The 16,726-nt window shown below is 37.5% G+C and overlaps 1 protein-coding gene across 1 annotated transcript; it reads right to left on the bottom strand.

Annotated features, from left to right (window-relative positions):
* Nucleotides 1-22: 22 nt before the first annotated feature.
* On the bottom strand, nt 23-6,303 carry LOC137094456 (green-sensitive opsin-3). The gene is made up of 5 exons (XM_067460139.1): nt 1,580-6,303; nt 1,310-1,478; nt 849-1,014; nt 519-758; nt 23-407 (listed from the first exon to the last, which is right to left on the bottom strand). Exons 1-5 carry the CDS (start codon nt 1,938-1,940, stop codon nt 294-296), a joined length of 1,050 nt encoding a protein of 349 aa, XP_067316240.1. The 5' UTR covers nt 1,941-6,303; the 3' UTR covers nt 23-293.
* Nucleotides 6,304-16,726: the final 10,423 nt, after the last annotated feature.

Below are 16,726 nucleotides of genomic sequence, written 5' to 3'. Positions count from 1 at the left end.
AAGACACTTCTTAATGCAAGTATTTATTTCTATCATTTTTTTGTTGTTGTTGTTATTTACAAAATATTTACACATTTTAGGCCAAAGATATAAATGTTAGCCTTCCAGTTCATAAAAAATAACCAATTAACCCATTAAACCCTATTATGAGCGTATGAGTCCACCAGGTTTATACTCATAGTGAACACAACCATATGAGTTGCATCAAATAATTCAACTTCCCCCCCTCTTTTTCCAGATGCCCACAATTGGTCAATGATTAAAAGAAAAAAATCTGTGAGAGATCCAAAAGTCTATGCTGGAGATACAGAGGACACCTCCGTCTTGCTGGTGGACACAGTTGAAGACTCATCATCGCCAAGAGGATTCTTTCCACAGAAAAGAGTGGTCAGCATGCAGCTCCTGAACTGTAAAAGACAGTGTTTCATTAAGCCACTCTTTAATAAATGAGGGAGGAGAGAGGGAATGGGAAGTGTAGGATATGACTTCCCATTCCTGAAGTCCGATGTATGACTTACCTGTTTGTTTAGCAGCACATAAATTATAGGATTAAATATGGATGAGCTCTTTGAGAAAAAGGCAGGGATAGCCATGAACTGGGCACTGAAAGCAGCTCCCCTATTGAAGAAAATCCAAGCAGCAACACTGGCATAGGGGGTCCAAGCCACCAGGAAACCCAAAACCATCAGGATGACCATTTTTGTCACTTCCCTCTCAGCCTTCTGGGTGGATGCTGAGTCCTGCTGTTGAGCTGCAGCCTAAGAGAGCAAAAACAAACAAGGCAGATGTAATATTCAGTACTCCAATAGTTGGAAATTGTCTGAAATGTTTAAAGTGAGATTTCATACCGCCTTGACGGTGCAAACAAGATTCCCATAGGTGAAGAAGATTACGGTGACCGGAAATATAAAATGGCAGACGAACATGTAGATGACATATGATTCATTGTTGTATTCAGGATTCAGGGTGTAGTAGTCTGGTCCACATGAACACTGCATTCCCTCAGGAATATATCTGTTAAAGAAAAGCACCTGGCATTTGCACCTCTTTTCTTTTAGAAATCTGTGCAGAAAACTTATCAGTTGAAATCTAACAAAATGACTAAGAGAGAAAGTTATTCATGCACTCCAAAAGTTTAGTGTGTTCAGTTGGGAAAAGTACATTTTACTGTCTTAAATTAAAAGTAATTTAATGTTCTTGTATATTGACCAAATAAAAAAAGCCTCATATTAAGCTGAATTGTTTGCTGTACTCACTTCTACAATACAATGAAGAACAAATTAAGTGCACATTGTCTTATTAGACTAACCTGGACCAGCCAACCAGAGGGGGAGCTGCACATGACAAGGCCATTACCCATGTAAATGCGATTCCTGTCAAAGCGTGGCTGTTTGAAAATTTAAAACTACCCATTGGCTTGCAAACCACAATGTATCTTTCAATGGCCAGCACCACAAGTGACCAAAGGGCAACTTGTCCTGTGTAGCAAATCAAACAATACAATCAGTTGCACCCAAATTACAGTACAGCTAACTATACCTAGCGACCAAGCCATTCCAAAAATATTAATTTTTCTCACCTCCAAGTGTGGCCATGAAGCCCTCAACAGCGCAGGCAGTTGGACCCAGAGCAAAGTAGCCATTAATTGCTGTGTAGAAAGTGACTGTGAATCCAAAACAAACCATGATGGCACCAGCCACAGCCAGGTTGACCAAAATGAAGTTGAGAGGTTGCCTGAGCTTTTTGTGTTGAGCTGTAACCACCAATGTAAGGCCATTGATGGGTAGACCCAAGCACATCAAGAAGAAAATGTACACAGCAAGGATTTTAAACTGCCACGGTTCAGCTAGATAATACTGCGGATACTCGAAAGGACTCCTCACTAGCCCGGTCCTGTTGGACATGGGGATGTAGAAGTTTTGTCCCTCAGTGCCGTTCATCTTTGCCCACTATTGATCCAGACCTGGGAGAGGATGCAATCTGCTGAGTTGGACCTGCTATTTATTTGCAAAGATGCATCAGGTGTGGTTATATATCCCTCTGTGGCTTATAAGGGATAAATCCAGGCGCGTAAAATAGGGAGGGTGTTACAATGCGGGATTTGAATAATAAGAGCAGAGATAATCAGTTTTGTGTTAATCACCCAGTGAAGCTTTGAATCTTGACACTCTTGAGATTCTTATAATAAAGAAAATATATTATTTGTCAGTACAGAGTGAGTATACACAACACTGTAAATCTTTTTTTCTTTTCTTTTTTTATGTGATGATTGCCTGCTATTTTCCATACACACGTGTGTCCTTATTAGTGTCAAGAACTCACTTAAAGAGGATTTCCTGTCAGATTAAGACTTTTCCCATAATTTTATTTAAGTTTTACTTGGAAATTGTTCTGAAGGTCTAAAAGTTGTGACAAACACTTGTTCTGTGGCATCTTGTATTTAAAAAGTTCACAGCAATGAGGTTGAACAATTAATTAGAAGATTCATTCAATTAATTATAATTAGAAGTCACTGTTTTGCGATCAGTATGTGAAAATAGCCTGGTAATGGTCCAATTTTTCAATAGCCATTTTTCTCTCAAAATGTTGGAATATGATGATAACTCAAAGTCAATAGCGCAGTTAATTTAATTAAGGAAACAGTTTAATGGTGATGAAATACTATTAAAATGGAAATAGTTTCAAATATGATGAAGAGGGTTTACAAACAATGGAAAATGTAGTTTTTGTAATCATTTATTTTCTTTAATATTTATCTGTCCTTATTTTTGCAATATAAGTTCACGCTTATCATAATTCATAATTTAAACTGCAGTCTTTTAGAATATGGATTTAATTTAATTAGAATATGGATTTAATTTAAATAATTTATATAAAATCAATGAATTAATTGTAAGCACTACATCCAATCCAATTAAATTCAATGAAATGTCATGTCTATAGGTTTGAACCATGAAAGAGTGCTCGTGATCTCAGTTTGTAGCTTTATGTTTTTAGATCCTAACAAAGTTACCATTGTCATCAATTTTATTTTTATTTTTTTTATTTTTCTACTTTTAAATATTTATAACATTTAGAAAATGTTAACCCTTGAGTGGTTTTAAGCATTACAGGTCATGACCTTTTGATGTGAGGATGTCAAGAAAAGAGGCTTATGCTTAGATTTAGTGGTGAGCTATGCCTTTTTTCGAAGCATTTGTGGAGAGACATTAGATGTGTTGAGCATTATACAAACTAATCTCCCCATGCATATATGCCTAGTTTGCATTAGCAAAAAAGGGTTTTAAAAAGAGAGAGAAGAGGTATATGGCCCAACTGGATGATAATTACACTTATTTTCAAAGCATTACAAAGATTTATCCATGGAGACATATGCTTGTTAAAGACTAAAAAACATTTAAAGAGTCACTGAGAAAACATAGTTGGCAAATAATTCTATGCATGAGACACTGAGGACCGAAAGTCCAGTGTTGCTCACCTGTTTGTTGAGAAGCACATTTATGATGGGGTTAAACAATGCAGAGGAAATAAAAAGAAAGCAATATCCATTAGAACACCTCACTAGCCCTGTCCTGTCTCAGCAATCAATAGCTGTCATTTCACCGTCTATAGACCCAATATAGTCAAGCTACAGTATAAGTAACCCACTTCTAGCCAAAATAACCCTGAATTTGGTTGCATGTCATTTGCCAGAATAACTTGCAAGATGTATATTACATCTTGTGAGAAAAGTCAACATTGAAAAGTGTACTCCACAAATACTTCGAAGGCGTCTGCTCTTATATCTTTAGCAGAGTTCCCAAGAAGTGTCACTACTAAGAACATATGGCGAATACCAGACTGGAACTAACTGGAACGCATCTACCTGGCCCATTGCCAGGTTTGATATGATATCCATCCACTCTCATGGGGATTAGGTTTCAAATCTTTGACTGTGTAATTTGTCTTGTAAGTAGGAGGCTGAGAGATAATCCAGTGGAATGGGCTGCATACAGCCATCACATTTTCACATGTCCCTGTATGCACACTGGAAACCTGGACATATATAAACACCACAGTCAAGAGTAAACCAGAAATAACAACTATCGTCTTTGAAAAAAACAAACCAATATGGCTCATTTCCACTGAGCAGTACGATATGATACAGTACAGTGCGGAACACAAATAGTTAAATTGTCAAAATTTCAAAAGTTGTGAATAGTACCAAAATACCGTATCACTTTTTTGGGGCCTTTGCCCTTCCATTGGGGTATCTAGCACAGTAATCTGGTACCAGAAGGGTGGAGCTAGACTCACTGCAGATTGTTGATTGGTTGATAGAGAATTGTCACTTGCATCATAGGGGAATGACAACACTCAAGAGGCGATTTTTTTTTATACACAGCCACATGCCGAGAAGCAAGAACAAGATCTGCTGTATGTCTTCCATTGTTGTTTACGGTGTCATTTTCTTCTTCACACGAATGACTTTGAACATTACTTTCCGGCATGCACCACATATAACCCCTCCTGTTGGAACCCCCCGCTCCGAGTAGGACTGCCAGCATGAGAGTCAGACACTCTAACAAAGAGGCTAAAGGGTGCAACCTCTAGCGTCAGTTGCTAGAGCGTCTCTTGAGGTCAGAGGAGTGAGGGTTACTCGCACAGAGACTACTAGCTGGCCCCTGTTACACACGCTGTTGGGTACTGTTGGTGGTGGAAACACAAGCCTGAGGGTTTACTTTCCTGAAACTTTTGGTTTTGTACTGTACTGTGCAGAAACTTGATAGGTAATCCAGAAATAAACAGTAGTAACATGTAGAAAGCAAGAGCCTTGAATTTCCACGATTCTGCTAAATAGTGTAACCACAAGGACTTCTCACAAGCCTAGTCCTATTGGACATTGGGGTGTAGAAATTATTTATTATTATGTCCCATTAATTTTGCCCTTGTTTAAATTAAATCTAAAGTTAAAACCTGCCTGGGCAGAAATATGAACAGCTGCTAACTCAAGACAGTCAACTCCAAATAGACAGTAAAAGGCACGCTTATATACTCTTCCAAAGAGACCAAAACTTAAATTTGGCTTAGATCAAAGTTCACAACAGCCACAGATTAAACCTTGGGGCGTGTCCTTCCCTTTAAGAATGATATCCATCTCTTTCTACAAGGATTAGTTTTTAGCATTGCACAATTATTAAGCAGCATCCTAATCCACAGATAAACTGAAAGTCCAATTGTGCTCACCTTCATCTCATGCATTCGACATTCTCCTCCTCACGTTTTCATACACTATGATTGAACTATGAATTCACTACGAACTCACGAATGTGCGTTATGTTAGTTAGCGGAAGTAACAGATTAGTTTGTGTCTTCCTGAGTTGAGGTCATTCACCTCTGTCCCTTTTTCAATGACATACGACTAGCATTCACTGGGGAATATCTGATTTGACTGCTTATGGCAGACGCAAATGCACCTATCCGAATGATCTCAGGATATCGGAATTCATACGTTTTTTCCTGCATACACCTTCACGTCATATCCGATCTGTGCCACATGACTAAATCGGAAAATCGGAATTGGGTCACTTGAACCATGCGGTGTAAATGGGGCCTTAGGGAACGTTGTGCAAGGTCGTGAGAACGTCCTCTCCTACGTGGGAATGCAGCCCTGAATTGTCAGCAAAGACATTCTCAGCTAGACTCGTTCCTTCCCTTCTGTACGGATAAAACATTATCAAAATGATTCCCGTTCACACGGATCTACGGAAACTACTAAAAACACTGTGTTATGCATGCCATACAAGTAATTTGGTGTAATTTTGTAAAGGAGAACTATGCACCTGTGCACATTCGTATTCAAACATGCTTGTCTATAGACTAAACACAATATATGTATGTGGTTGTACTGGCATGGTTGTGCCTATGAATGCTGTCTTAAAATTTTAAGTTCAGGCAACTCAAATATCCATTTCAAGTTGATTGAACTTAATGTTTTAAAGCAGGGCGAACATGTAATTTTTTTTTTTTTGTTTTTACAGTGTATTAGACCGTACATGGAATGGTGGTCTTGAGTGGAACCTGTAGGCACCAGTAAGTGGTGGGATATTTTGCTAAATAAAATGACTGTGCCAGTAGAGCTTTTATTACCTTTTATGCATGCAAAGTACATCATTTAAGTGGTTATTTATTTCAGTGTGAACAAGCAACTTTTGGAAAACTTTTTTTTAAAACTTAAAAACTAAGAGCATTTAGAAAAGAAAACTTATATTTTCAAATATATGTGGATTAATGTTGACACAGCATTAAGGACACAGCCTGTTGTATAAAACGTAAACATTAAAAACATAAACAAGATAACAATAAGTTAAGGGCAACTTGAGCCCACATTAGGGTTGCAAAGGAGCTGAAAATTTTCAGTACATTTCCAAAAACTTCTCAAATGTTTCTGAAAATGTCCCCAAAATTCTGGAAAGTTTCTGGAAACTTTGAAACCCTATAGCGTACTGGCTGGAAACTACTCTCTTGCAAAGAGTCACTTGAAGAATATGTTAAAAGACTTGCTTAAATTATGCCTGAACATATTATTTTATGTAAAAAAAGAAAAGTTTTGTATATATCCCAGGGTATTCTCACAAAAATGCGTATAAATAGTACGAGTGTGCAATGTCGTGGAATGTATACGCCAAAACTCATTTTGGCGTGTCTATGGCACGCTGTTTTTCATGTGCATATGATACGCATTTTATGGCGTATTATACATACGAACCCCCCACCCCACCACCCTAAACCTACCCAAGAGCGTGTCATATATACGCCATAAAGTGTGTATCATATGCACGCGAAAAACAGCGTATCATATGCACGCCAAAATGAGTTTTGGCGTATACATTCCATGAGATTGCAAACTCGTATTATTTATACGCATTTATGTGTGATCGGGTTGATATCCATTTCAAATTCGCCAGAAAAAGAAATACTTGATGCACATTGTTATTATTTTATTCTATAGCCTTCTTTGCTTTAATGAATTGCTTTACTTCATTTGCTGGTTAATGGGTTTGGTTCACTAATCAGGCACCCAATGGAACAGGGATGATAGCAGGTTTGATGTGTTCAGGGGATGTTTGAGTGTTTGTTTAGCCTGCAGGCTCTATGCAGAGGTTAACAAATGCTGGAAATTAAGTAATAGGTTTAGTGTCTTGTTTGGGATTCTGCTGAGGATACACAGAGATTAGCAAGTCCTTGCCAACTTGTGCTTGCCACTCTGGGCTAACCATGCAGTGTGGATACAAACTCTAGTTCCTTTCCCTAGATTTAAAAACTGATATAGAAGGAGCTCTAAGCTGTACTGGCAAACTAGTCCAAAATCTAGGCCCAGCCACTGAAAAAGTTCCATCTCCTCTGCATTTTAACCTTGTGCAAGTAGGTTAGCAGATCTTAAATCTCTGGACAGAATTTAGGGATGCAATAGATCAGTTGTAAGGAAACACAAGGGCCAAATTCCCTTAATCCAGTGGTTCCCAACCACGTTCCTGGAGGCCCACCTACAGTGCACATTTTGCATGTCTCATTTGTGTGACACACCCACATCAGAACTGCGTCCCAATTCACATACTATCCATACTAAATACTCGAAAATAGAATTAGTATGTCCCAAATCGTATGTTGAAAAGAGTATTCCAAACATACAAGGATGGTTTACTATTTCCGGTCAGAATTCGAAGTACAGATCGACACACACTCTTAACAGCTTATATTGGCCACAACCCATTGCGAGTTGGACGAGGATTCTTTCTATTAGAACTACAAATGCGGATAAAAAGTGTAAAAAAAAAAAAACTACAAACATGGCGGATGTGCGAGTCCGGCGGTTAAGTAGAGAAGTTTAGATAAAGGGGTTTGAGTGACCAACTATCAGTAATTAACCTGACCAAATTATATTTATTCAGTATTGTCCACATTATATTTCACCTGCAGTACCATTGTGAATTTTTGTAATGACACGTTTGGCCATTAACTTTTAAATGCATCATTATATTTAAACAGCAAACACATGAGGGGAGTCTCTGCATTAAAGACCAACAAATGGCAGATCAACGAGTGGCTACATTTCTCTCCCATACGGTAGGAGATTAAACTGAATGTGGATTTGAACTGTGATGAATCTGACATTGATTGACAGGGCAGTTAAACGGTGACGGAATGCACGTAACTAAGCGACAGAGTCTGTTAAAGATGGTGAAGTAGTATGTCCCAAAGCTTGCATACTTTTCTGCTACACACTCAAAAGTATATACATTTTCTTCACAAAAAGAGTACATACTTTTAGGAGGTAGTATAAGTAGGCGAATTGGGACGCAGCACAGGTTTTGGATTCAATACTAATGAGCGGATGACCTTAATCAGGTGTGTTTGATAGAGGAGACATGCAAAAGCTGGACCTCCAGGAACATGGTTGGGAACCACTGCCTTAATAGTAAATGAAGCATTTTGTTTAGAACAAACCAGTTAAAAAAGAAACAATTTGTCTTTGGCCATGCCCCATTCTATATTTTGTGTCTTTTAATAAAAACATATTTAATAAAAACCTGATTTTCATTATTAGCCTATTGGTTCGGCTGTATGGCCTATTTATTGATAAAAAAATGCTAATTTAGTCCACATGAATACTGCTCGGATTACATTTACCTCATTTTTACTATAGCCTAATTTGCTGTACTATAGTCCACTTCTTTTTATAAGCGTGTAGTAGCTTGACCATGCTGCTAAACTTATCAGGTAGTTCCCTAACACTGGTTTCAAGACAGGTAAATTAAAGCTTCCTGGTTAAGACTCTGCTGGCAGAAGATAGTTAATCCGTATAATTCTTCATTAGAGTGAATGATTCATCCATACACATAAAGTGCCCTCTTTAATCTTTAATAAAAATAACTTCTCCTAGTGACATCTCTTTTCTGATGATGTGTTTAAGGGCAGGACAACCGATCACTCAAATGAGATCTCAGCAATAGCAAATCACAACCATCCAATCAATTACCTGCGACGGGCAAAATCAGCTCCCGCCCTATGTTTTTTCTTGTAGGCCTAGATACATGCACATTTGAAGTTCAGTTTTTATGCTTAAATGGATTAAAATTTTGCTTTTGCACTGAGCAATATAGTTTTCCTCAGACATATGTAAGTAAACACGAGGAGTCTCTTTGCTTAACTTATGGCTTATACCTATTAGGGGAGAAAAGGTCGATGCATCGCGATTCTTTATCTATCGATTCAAAATCGATTCTTAAAAATTCTGAATTGATTCTGTGTTCAATTCAAACCACTCTGAGCGCGCAGTCAATGGCCAAACAGAAAAACCTGTTGATAGACGAACGTTCGTATGCTGACCATTCCCAAAGCCCCACCCCTTTAGTTATTGTTGCTATGTTCGACCATGTCCAACACGCCATGGGCCTCTCACGCCCACATACGTCTTCTCACGTAGAGAAAATACATTGCGTAGCAGAGGACAACACGCCGACAGACAGGACAGAGCAAGTTACTTTTGATATGAAACAAAAATGTAAAATTTTAAAGAAATGTACCCACAAATAGCGTTTTGTGTGTCTCTTTAATGTGTCGTGATCAGCACCTCAGTTAAGCTGCTCGTGAACCGATCATCTCTTCCTTCTAGTTCATTGATAAGCATAAAATAAACATGAATGAACACTATAAGAAATGTTGTTTAAAGCACGGAAAGACGTCTGTAAACACCGTTTTCAACTTCAAGTCCACCATCTTTCCTGACTGCTTTGTCGGACAAACTGGCAGATTCGGCGATGTAATTGGTCAGATCACCTGTCAATCAAACTCGCGGTGAAGGGTGAATTTGAAGATAAAATGGACAAACTACGACCTGCTTACCTGCCGTAACTCTGTTGCTTTTAAATGTGCTATATAAATAAAATTTGACTTGACTTGAAAGAAAACTTTTCGTTAAAATGTTCTAAACAGAAATTGAAAAATAGTCACACTTAGTTGTAAATTGAGAACTGTTTATTCTTAATGATTGTTCCTTGCAATATGGCTTACCATGTTTCATTCAAAGCGTTTTAATCCTGAATATAACTTTGTTAATAAAATAAAAATATTAAAAGAAATCTTTATAATCATTTTTAATATGGCAGTAGGCTACTGTCAAACAGATATTCTAACTATAAACAAAAAGCATAGTAACTTCAATTTTGGTTAAAATGTAAAGTTAATGCATTTGCACAACAGGACATTTAGTTACCAAAAAGCATGTTAAGAATGCATGTTGCTCCCAGAATCGGAATCGGATCGGATCATTAAGTGCCTTAAGATTACCACCCCTAATACCTATGTTGAAATTTGCAGGTATTTTTTTTACAACACCATGTGATAAACTCTTAATCGGGATACTCCAGACTTTAAATGACCTGGCAGGTGCTATAATGTTGGCATAGGTAGATAAGAAGTAGAACCTAGCTACTTAAACTTTAGTTGACCCTTTTGTAGCTGGCATCACATAGTTCCCATGAATGTTGAGAATACATTGAGACTTTCCATTCATATTGCTATAATGACATTGAAGTATCGTACATGTAACATATATCATTGATTTAATTTATCTACTAACCCCTGTTTAAAACCTAAAATAAGTGTCACAAGACTTTTCACGTTTCCCTTTTGTGATGATATAATCCAATATAATTTATTTATATATATTTTCAATATCAAAACTGAAAGCAATGAGCCCAGGTTAACAGTCTCCCCAAAGTGGCAATGAGACACTATATGCATGTTTACTTCTTTTTCAGACTGCAAAAAAAGGATCTTAGTAAACATTTAGGGTCATTTAGGGTAAACATCATACATCCGGCACAATGCGACAACAGGCGCAAGTGTTTTTTGCTTGTTTCAGTCCAACGCAATTATCATTTTCACGTCCAGCGCCCACTTTAGTATTAGTATTACACTTGATTCGTTTTGAATTATATTGTTTTTCATGAAATGTAAGAGTCTAGAGTTTTAGCAAAATTATTCCTGGCAAAAAGCATGCTATTTGTTTGTGCTTCCAGGTTAAGTCCAATTACATGCTTACATTCAGCCTTTATAGACCAATCAGGTATAACACTGTGACCACTGACAGGTCAAGTGAATAACACTGATTATCTCTTCATCACAGCTTGTGTTAGTGGGTGGGATATATTAGGCAGCAAGTGAACATTTTGTCCTCAAAGCTGATTTGTTAAAAGCAGGAAAAATTGGCAAGCGTAAGGATTTGAGCAAGTTTGACAAGGGCCTTTTTGTGATGGCTATAGATGACTGGGTCAGAGCATCTCCAAAACTGTTCCCAGTCTGCTGTGGTCAGGATCTATCAAAAGTGGCCCAAGGAAGGAATAGTGGTGAACCGGCGACAGGGTTATGGGCGGCCAAGTCTCATTGATGGACGTGGGGAGAGAAGGCTGACCCGTGTAGTCTGATCAAACAGATGAGCTATACTGTAGCTCAAATTCTTCAAGGAGTTAATGCTGGTTCTGATAAAATGGTATCAGAATACACAGCGCATTACAATTTGTTGCGTTTGGGGTTGTATAGTCGCAGACCAGTCAGGGTGCCCATGCTGACCCTTGTCCACTGCCAAAAGCACCAACTGGACCACGGAGCAATGGAAGGAGGTGAACTGGTCTGATACATCGCATTTTCTTTTACATCACGTGGATGGCCGCGTATGTGTGCGTCGCTTACCTGCATGGCACCAGGATGCACTATGGGAAGAAGGCAAGCGGGCGGATGCAGTGTGATGCTTTCGGCAATGTTCTGCTGGGAAACCTTGGGTCCTGCCATCCCTGTGGATGTTAATTTGGCACAAATTAACATCCACACCTACCTAAACATTGTTGCAGACCATGTACATCCTTTCATGTAAACAGTATTCCCTCTTTCAGCAGGACAATGTGGCCTGCCAGAAAGCAAAAAATGGTTAAATTCAATGGAGCATCTATAGGATGTGCTGAACAAACAGGTCCGATCCATGGAGGCCCCACCTCGCAACTTAAAGGACTTATAGGATCTGCTGCAAACATCTTGGTGCCAGATACCACAGCACACCTTCAGGGGTCTATTGGAGTCCATGCCTTGATGGGTCAGGGCTGTTTTGGCAGCAAAAGGGGGACCAACACAATATTAGGAAGGTGGACATGTTATGTCTGAACAGTGTATGTGTTCTCTGGGAGTCAAACCATTAGTACAAGTTGCACTAATCATGCAATCAGTTTTATGAGTTTATGCATTCCCTGAAAATGAAAACAATGACCATGGCATTGCTAACACCAAGCTCTTTTATAAATCAAAATATTGTCTTATTTTCAAGCTAATTTCTGTTGTTTTAATATAACTTTTTTCTTGTATATCAAAACAAACAATGATTAGGAATGCAATAATCCAATTTTAGCTGCTTTGACACTCGTGATTGTAAAAGACAAGACTTTCTATCAAAAGACAAGAAGAATGAGAACATAAGGCCATTGCAGTTTACGGATGCTAATTCCCTTACCTTGAGACTTCTGGCCAAAGAACAGTCTGTGGCAAGAATAATAGCTTAGATCTAATTATCTACTTTAGGTGAACTTTATTGAGAGTGAATTGTTTTAACACACTTACCTTCCTTTCTCAAATCTTTGCCAAAAATCCTAAAGTATGCATTAATCATTCACAGATAAGGACGCATGTGTTAGTGTATGTGTGTGTGTGTGTGTGTGTAATATATTATATATATATATATAGAGAGAGAGAGAGAGAGAGAGAGAGAGAGAGAGAGAGAGAGAGAGAGAGAGAGAGAGAGAGAGAGAGAGAGAGAGAGAGAGAGAGAGAGAGAGAGAGAGAGAGAGAGAGAGATAAAGACTTTTAATGAATATATTAATAGGAATGTCTTATTGGAAAAGAGGTTTCATTGATTCGTATATGATATTTGGGAAAACGTGTGTTTTTTGTATTGACTGCAGATAAACGGATCCCTCAGTTTACCTAAAAAAGTAGTCTCAAATAAAAAGTAGCATTAAGTTCTCAAATAGATTATTCTAAGATCTATTCTGTGTGTTGGAGCACTCCTGATTTGCTTTAAAATATCAGACATCTTTAGACTTTGTGTTGACTGAGCTGATGACTTCTGGCTGAAGTACAATTCCCAAGCAGAGTTAATAGATCTAATTATCCAATTCCACTTAATTTTCTCACCCAATCCCTTTACTCATTTTTTAGCCAATCACCTGTTGTTTGAGAAATTACGTGGTACACAGTGTCTTCTGGGTAAAAAAAAAACAAAACAACGGGCTTGATGTAATTTTTGGTGCTCAATGTGAATCAAGAGTTTATTGTTTTAGCCTACTAAGCCTCCTTATCCAAACCAATGCTTCTTTAATGCATATTTCTTCCATTTCTTTCTTGTGTAACTTTTACTTGCTGATGTCATAGAGATCAATTGTTTCCCAATTATTGTGATATATAAAACTTTGGTTTATTAAATCATAAATTCACTTTGTGTTGCCACAGTTAACAAATAAATAAATACAATGGCTTTTAGTCTTATAACATTAATATTGGCCCAACAAGTCTTATTTGCTGCAGGTGTCTGGAGTTCAGTAATCAGATAATTGATTTGCAAACTGTAGCCTATAGTCCATGTTGGCAACACCTTCATATTCCTTTGGCCCCTTTCCATTATCTCTTGGGATGTGTGTAATAGCCTAATCCAATTCAACCTGTTACAGCCAATACAAAGGCCTGATGCTATTACAAATTATTTGCTCCTCAAATGTTGTGTGGCTTTATTGTATTCCCAATACCTTAACTAAAATGTACTCCTTTATCCTACATGTCTGACAATTAGTAGTATGAATTAATTATTGGATAATCACCTGGGGGTCCGTTTCCCGTACAACGACGTAAATCACCACTTAACTACCATAGTACGACGCATCCTTGAAGAAATCAACTAGCTAGTCACGACTGTTTCAAACCGTGTATTATCGCAAAGCTGTCGTTCAACCAAGTTGGTTAATGATGTCACGCACGTGGTCGAGTAATAACTGCTTTTAATGAATTATTTTGAGATCAAATTGAGGCTAGATTTTTTTGCTATAAATTATGGACATGGCACTTGAGGACTAATTATTATTTTGCTTTATTTCCTGATTCAAAGGCTCGTTCTTACGTACATACGCGCATGCGCACTCTTCAAAAAAGGTGCTTCAACCTTTTGACAAACTTAAAAGACATAAATTACATTTGTATGTATTCGAAATAAAAGATACAGATTGTATTAAATGTCAGCTTGCTTATTTTTATCCATCCATTCATTCATTCGTCCATCCATTCCTCAAACCACTTGTCCTTATATCACAGGGATGCTGAAGCCTATCCCATCATCTTGGGCAGAAGGAGGGGAAAACACCCTAGTCAGATGGCAAGTCCATCACATGAACCTGGAAAGTCTTTTATCAAAATAATTTCTTATAATATAACATCTGACTGCAAATTAAACACATTGAATAGCATCTTATAAGACATTATGGCTTAATTTTGGTTTGATTTGATGCTTATTAATAAAATGTTCATTGTTTTGGTCAAATAAATAAGACATCAACAATTTACTAAACTGTAAATACCTTATGCAGTATGAACAAACAAGTATGTTTTGGTTTGGATCACTGCTTCGAACTCTAACGAATATGTGCAGTACTCCACCTTTAAATAAGAGCTGACCACTCAAAGGGGCTTTAACTCTGTTATCTTATTTGTTGAGCCATTAGAGTCATGACGTTTACCTCTAAAAGGATCAAATTACCTTAAGCCGACTCAATGTATGCCTCAATATATTGAAAACACCACTGTAAAAATGACATCTTTAGCACTTTGTTATAGTTGTTAGAAATAGCAAATCAATTCTAAATTAAAAACAATTAATGATTCATATTAACACACTCGTGTGTGATTTTGACAGACAGACAGACAGACAGACACACATGGGATGGATGGATGGATGGATGGATGGATGGATGGATGGATGGATGGATGGATGGATGGATGGATGGATGGATGGATGGATGGATGGATGGATGGATGGATGGATGGATGGATGGATGGATGGATGGATGGATGGATGGATGGATGGATGGATAGATAGATAGATAGATAGATAGATAGATAGATAGATAGATAGATAGATAGATAGATAGATAGATAGATAGATAGACAGACAGACAGACAGACAGGTGGATTCTCTTGATGTGTATTAAATGCAATACTTTTTTCACAGTGTAAGCATTATATTCTTCTTCATCAGTTCACCTGTGAATAACTTGAGAACCAAAAAATGTTTAAATACATTAAATACATGCTTGCATACATTGTTAGCCGTTATAACAAACTTGACCAGTTCATTTTACAAATGTTGATTTGTAAATTAAAAATATATCTTAAAATTTACATGAAAGCCACAAGAGTGCGTCTGTTAAAGTGACCGTGAGTCAGTGAGGTTAGTAGGAGAATTTAAACAATAGAATGAGTAAATGGAGGAGTGATGTCAGAGGAATTACTAAGGCTTTTCTGTAAGTGCCAAAACAGTCATCACTTTACTTGGCAAAACGAACCTCCTAATAAGTAAAGTCTATTACTGAATTGAACACTTAGGGAAGATGGCTGTCATGCTGAAAAATCGTCACCTTGGAATGATAAGGTTCTATCTGACACTTTTCAAAATTGAGTTGATCAAATATTCTCATTCTGTGACAATTTATTTAAATTGTGATTTTTTTTATTTTATTTTTTTTAAAGTTGTGTGGGACTTTTTATTTAGAAAACAAAACGTTTCTATCTTAGTCGAACGAAATGCAAAAACTTGGAAACCCAATATCTCAAAACCAATCAGAATGCAGATAGAAACTTATAATTCCAAAGTGGCGAAATGTTGGCCAAGAATTTTTAAATAATCTAAAACTGAAAGTTAAAACATTGCAAATCGTCAGGTTTTGTACCTGCAAGCTTGATTCAGAATCAGATAAACACACCCAAGCTCACACTTGCAGCTTCAAAATGCATGGTTAACTGATATTAACATGGTTAAATGTAAAGCGAGACACTCGTAATCTTGAGTGTATCTGCATATATCAAACTTTTCAAAGGTCATAGCTACAGAAAATGAGTTTTAAGCTTTAGCAGGACATTGAGTGTGAACAAACAGGAAGGAGCCTGTCCCATCTGTCAGATTATCATCTCTGAAGTGTGTCAACACCTTCAAGGAGGATTTCCAGCCACAAGTAGCTTGTGATGATCCCATTACAGGCACAAAAAGGCCCTGACAAGCTGTTAACACCATGGCTGTTTGCATCCTCTCTTAATGCCTCAATCCTGCCTGATTGGATTCACACCTTCTACGCAATAGCAAAGCCATGTTGAAGGAGCAGAGCCAAACCAAAGCATGCACATGGCATCTGTTCCCCTTGACTCAAGTAACGTCCTCTAGAACGGACACACTTCTTGTGTTCTCACTTAAATATTTTTTTATATATATGTATATATTATTATAAAATAACAAACAATAGGAATTACTTAGTGCAACCAAAAGCATGCTTCTAAAAAAAAAAAATGGCTCCCTTTTAACCCAGAAACGTTGAGATTCATTTTATGGTACCTCTCCACTGTTTTTTCCAGCAAGTTTAGAGCACACTGACAGCTTTTTCTT

The sequence above is a fragment of the Pseudorasbora parva genome, chromosome 12, assembly GCF_024679245.1.
Source record: "Pseudorasbora parva isolate DD20220531a chromosome 12, ASM2467924v1, whole genome shotgun sequence".
Taxonomy (NCBI): domain Eukaryota; kingdom Metazoa; phylum Chordata; class Actinopteri; order Cypriniformes; family Gobionidae; genus Pseudorasbora; species Pseudorasbora parva.
The sequence above is the reverse complement of the archived record's forward strand: the minus strand, read 5'-3'. Positions and strand labels throughout refer to the sequence as shown.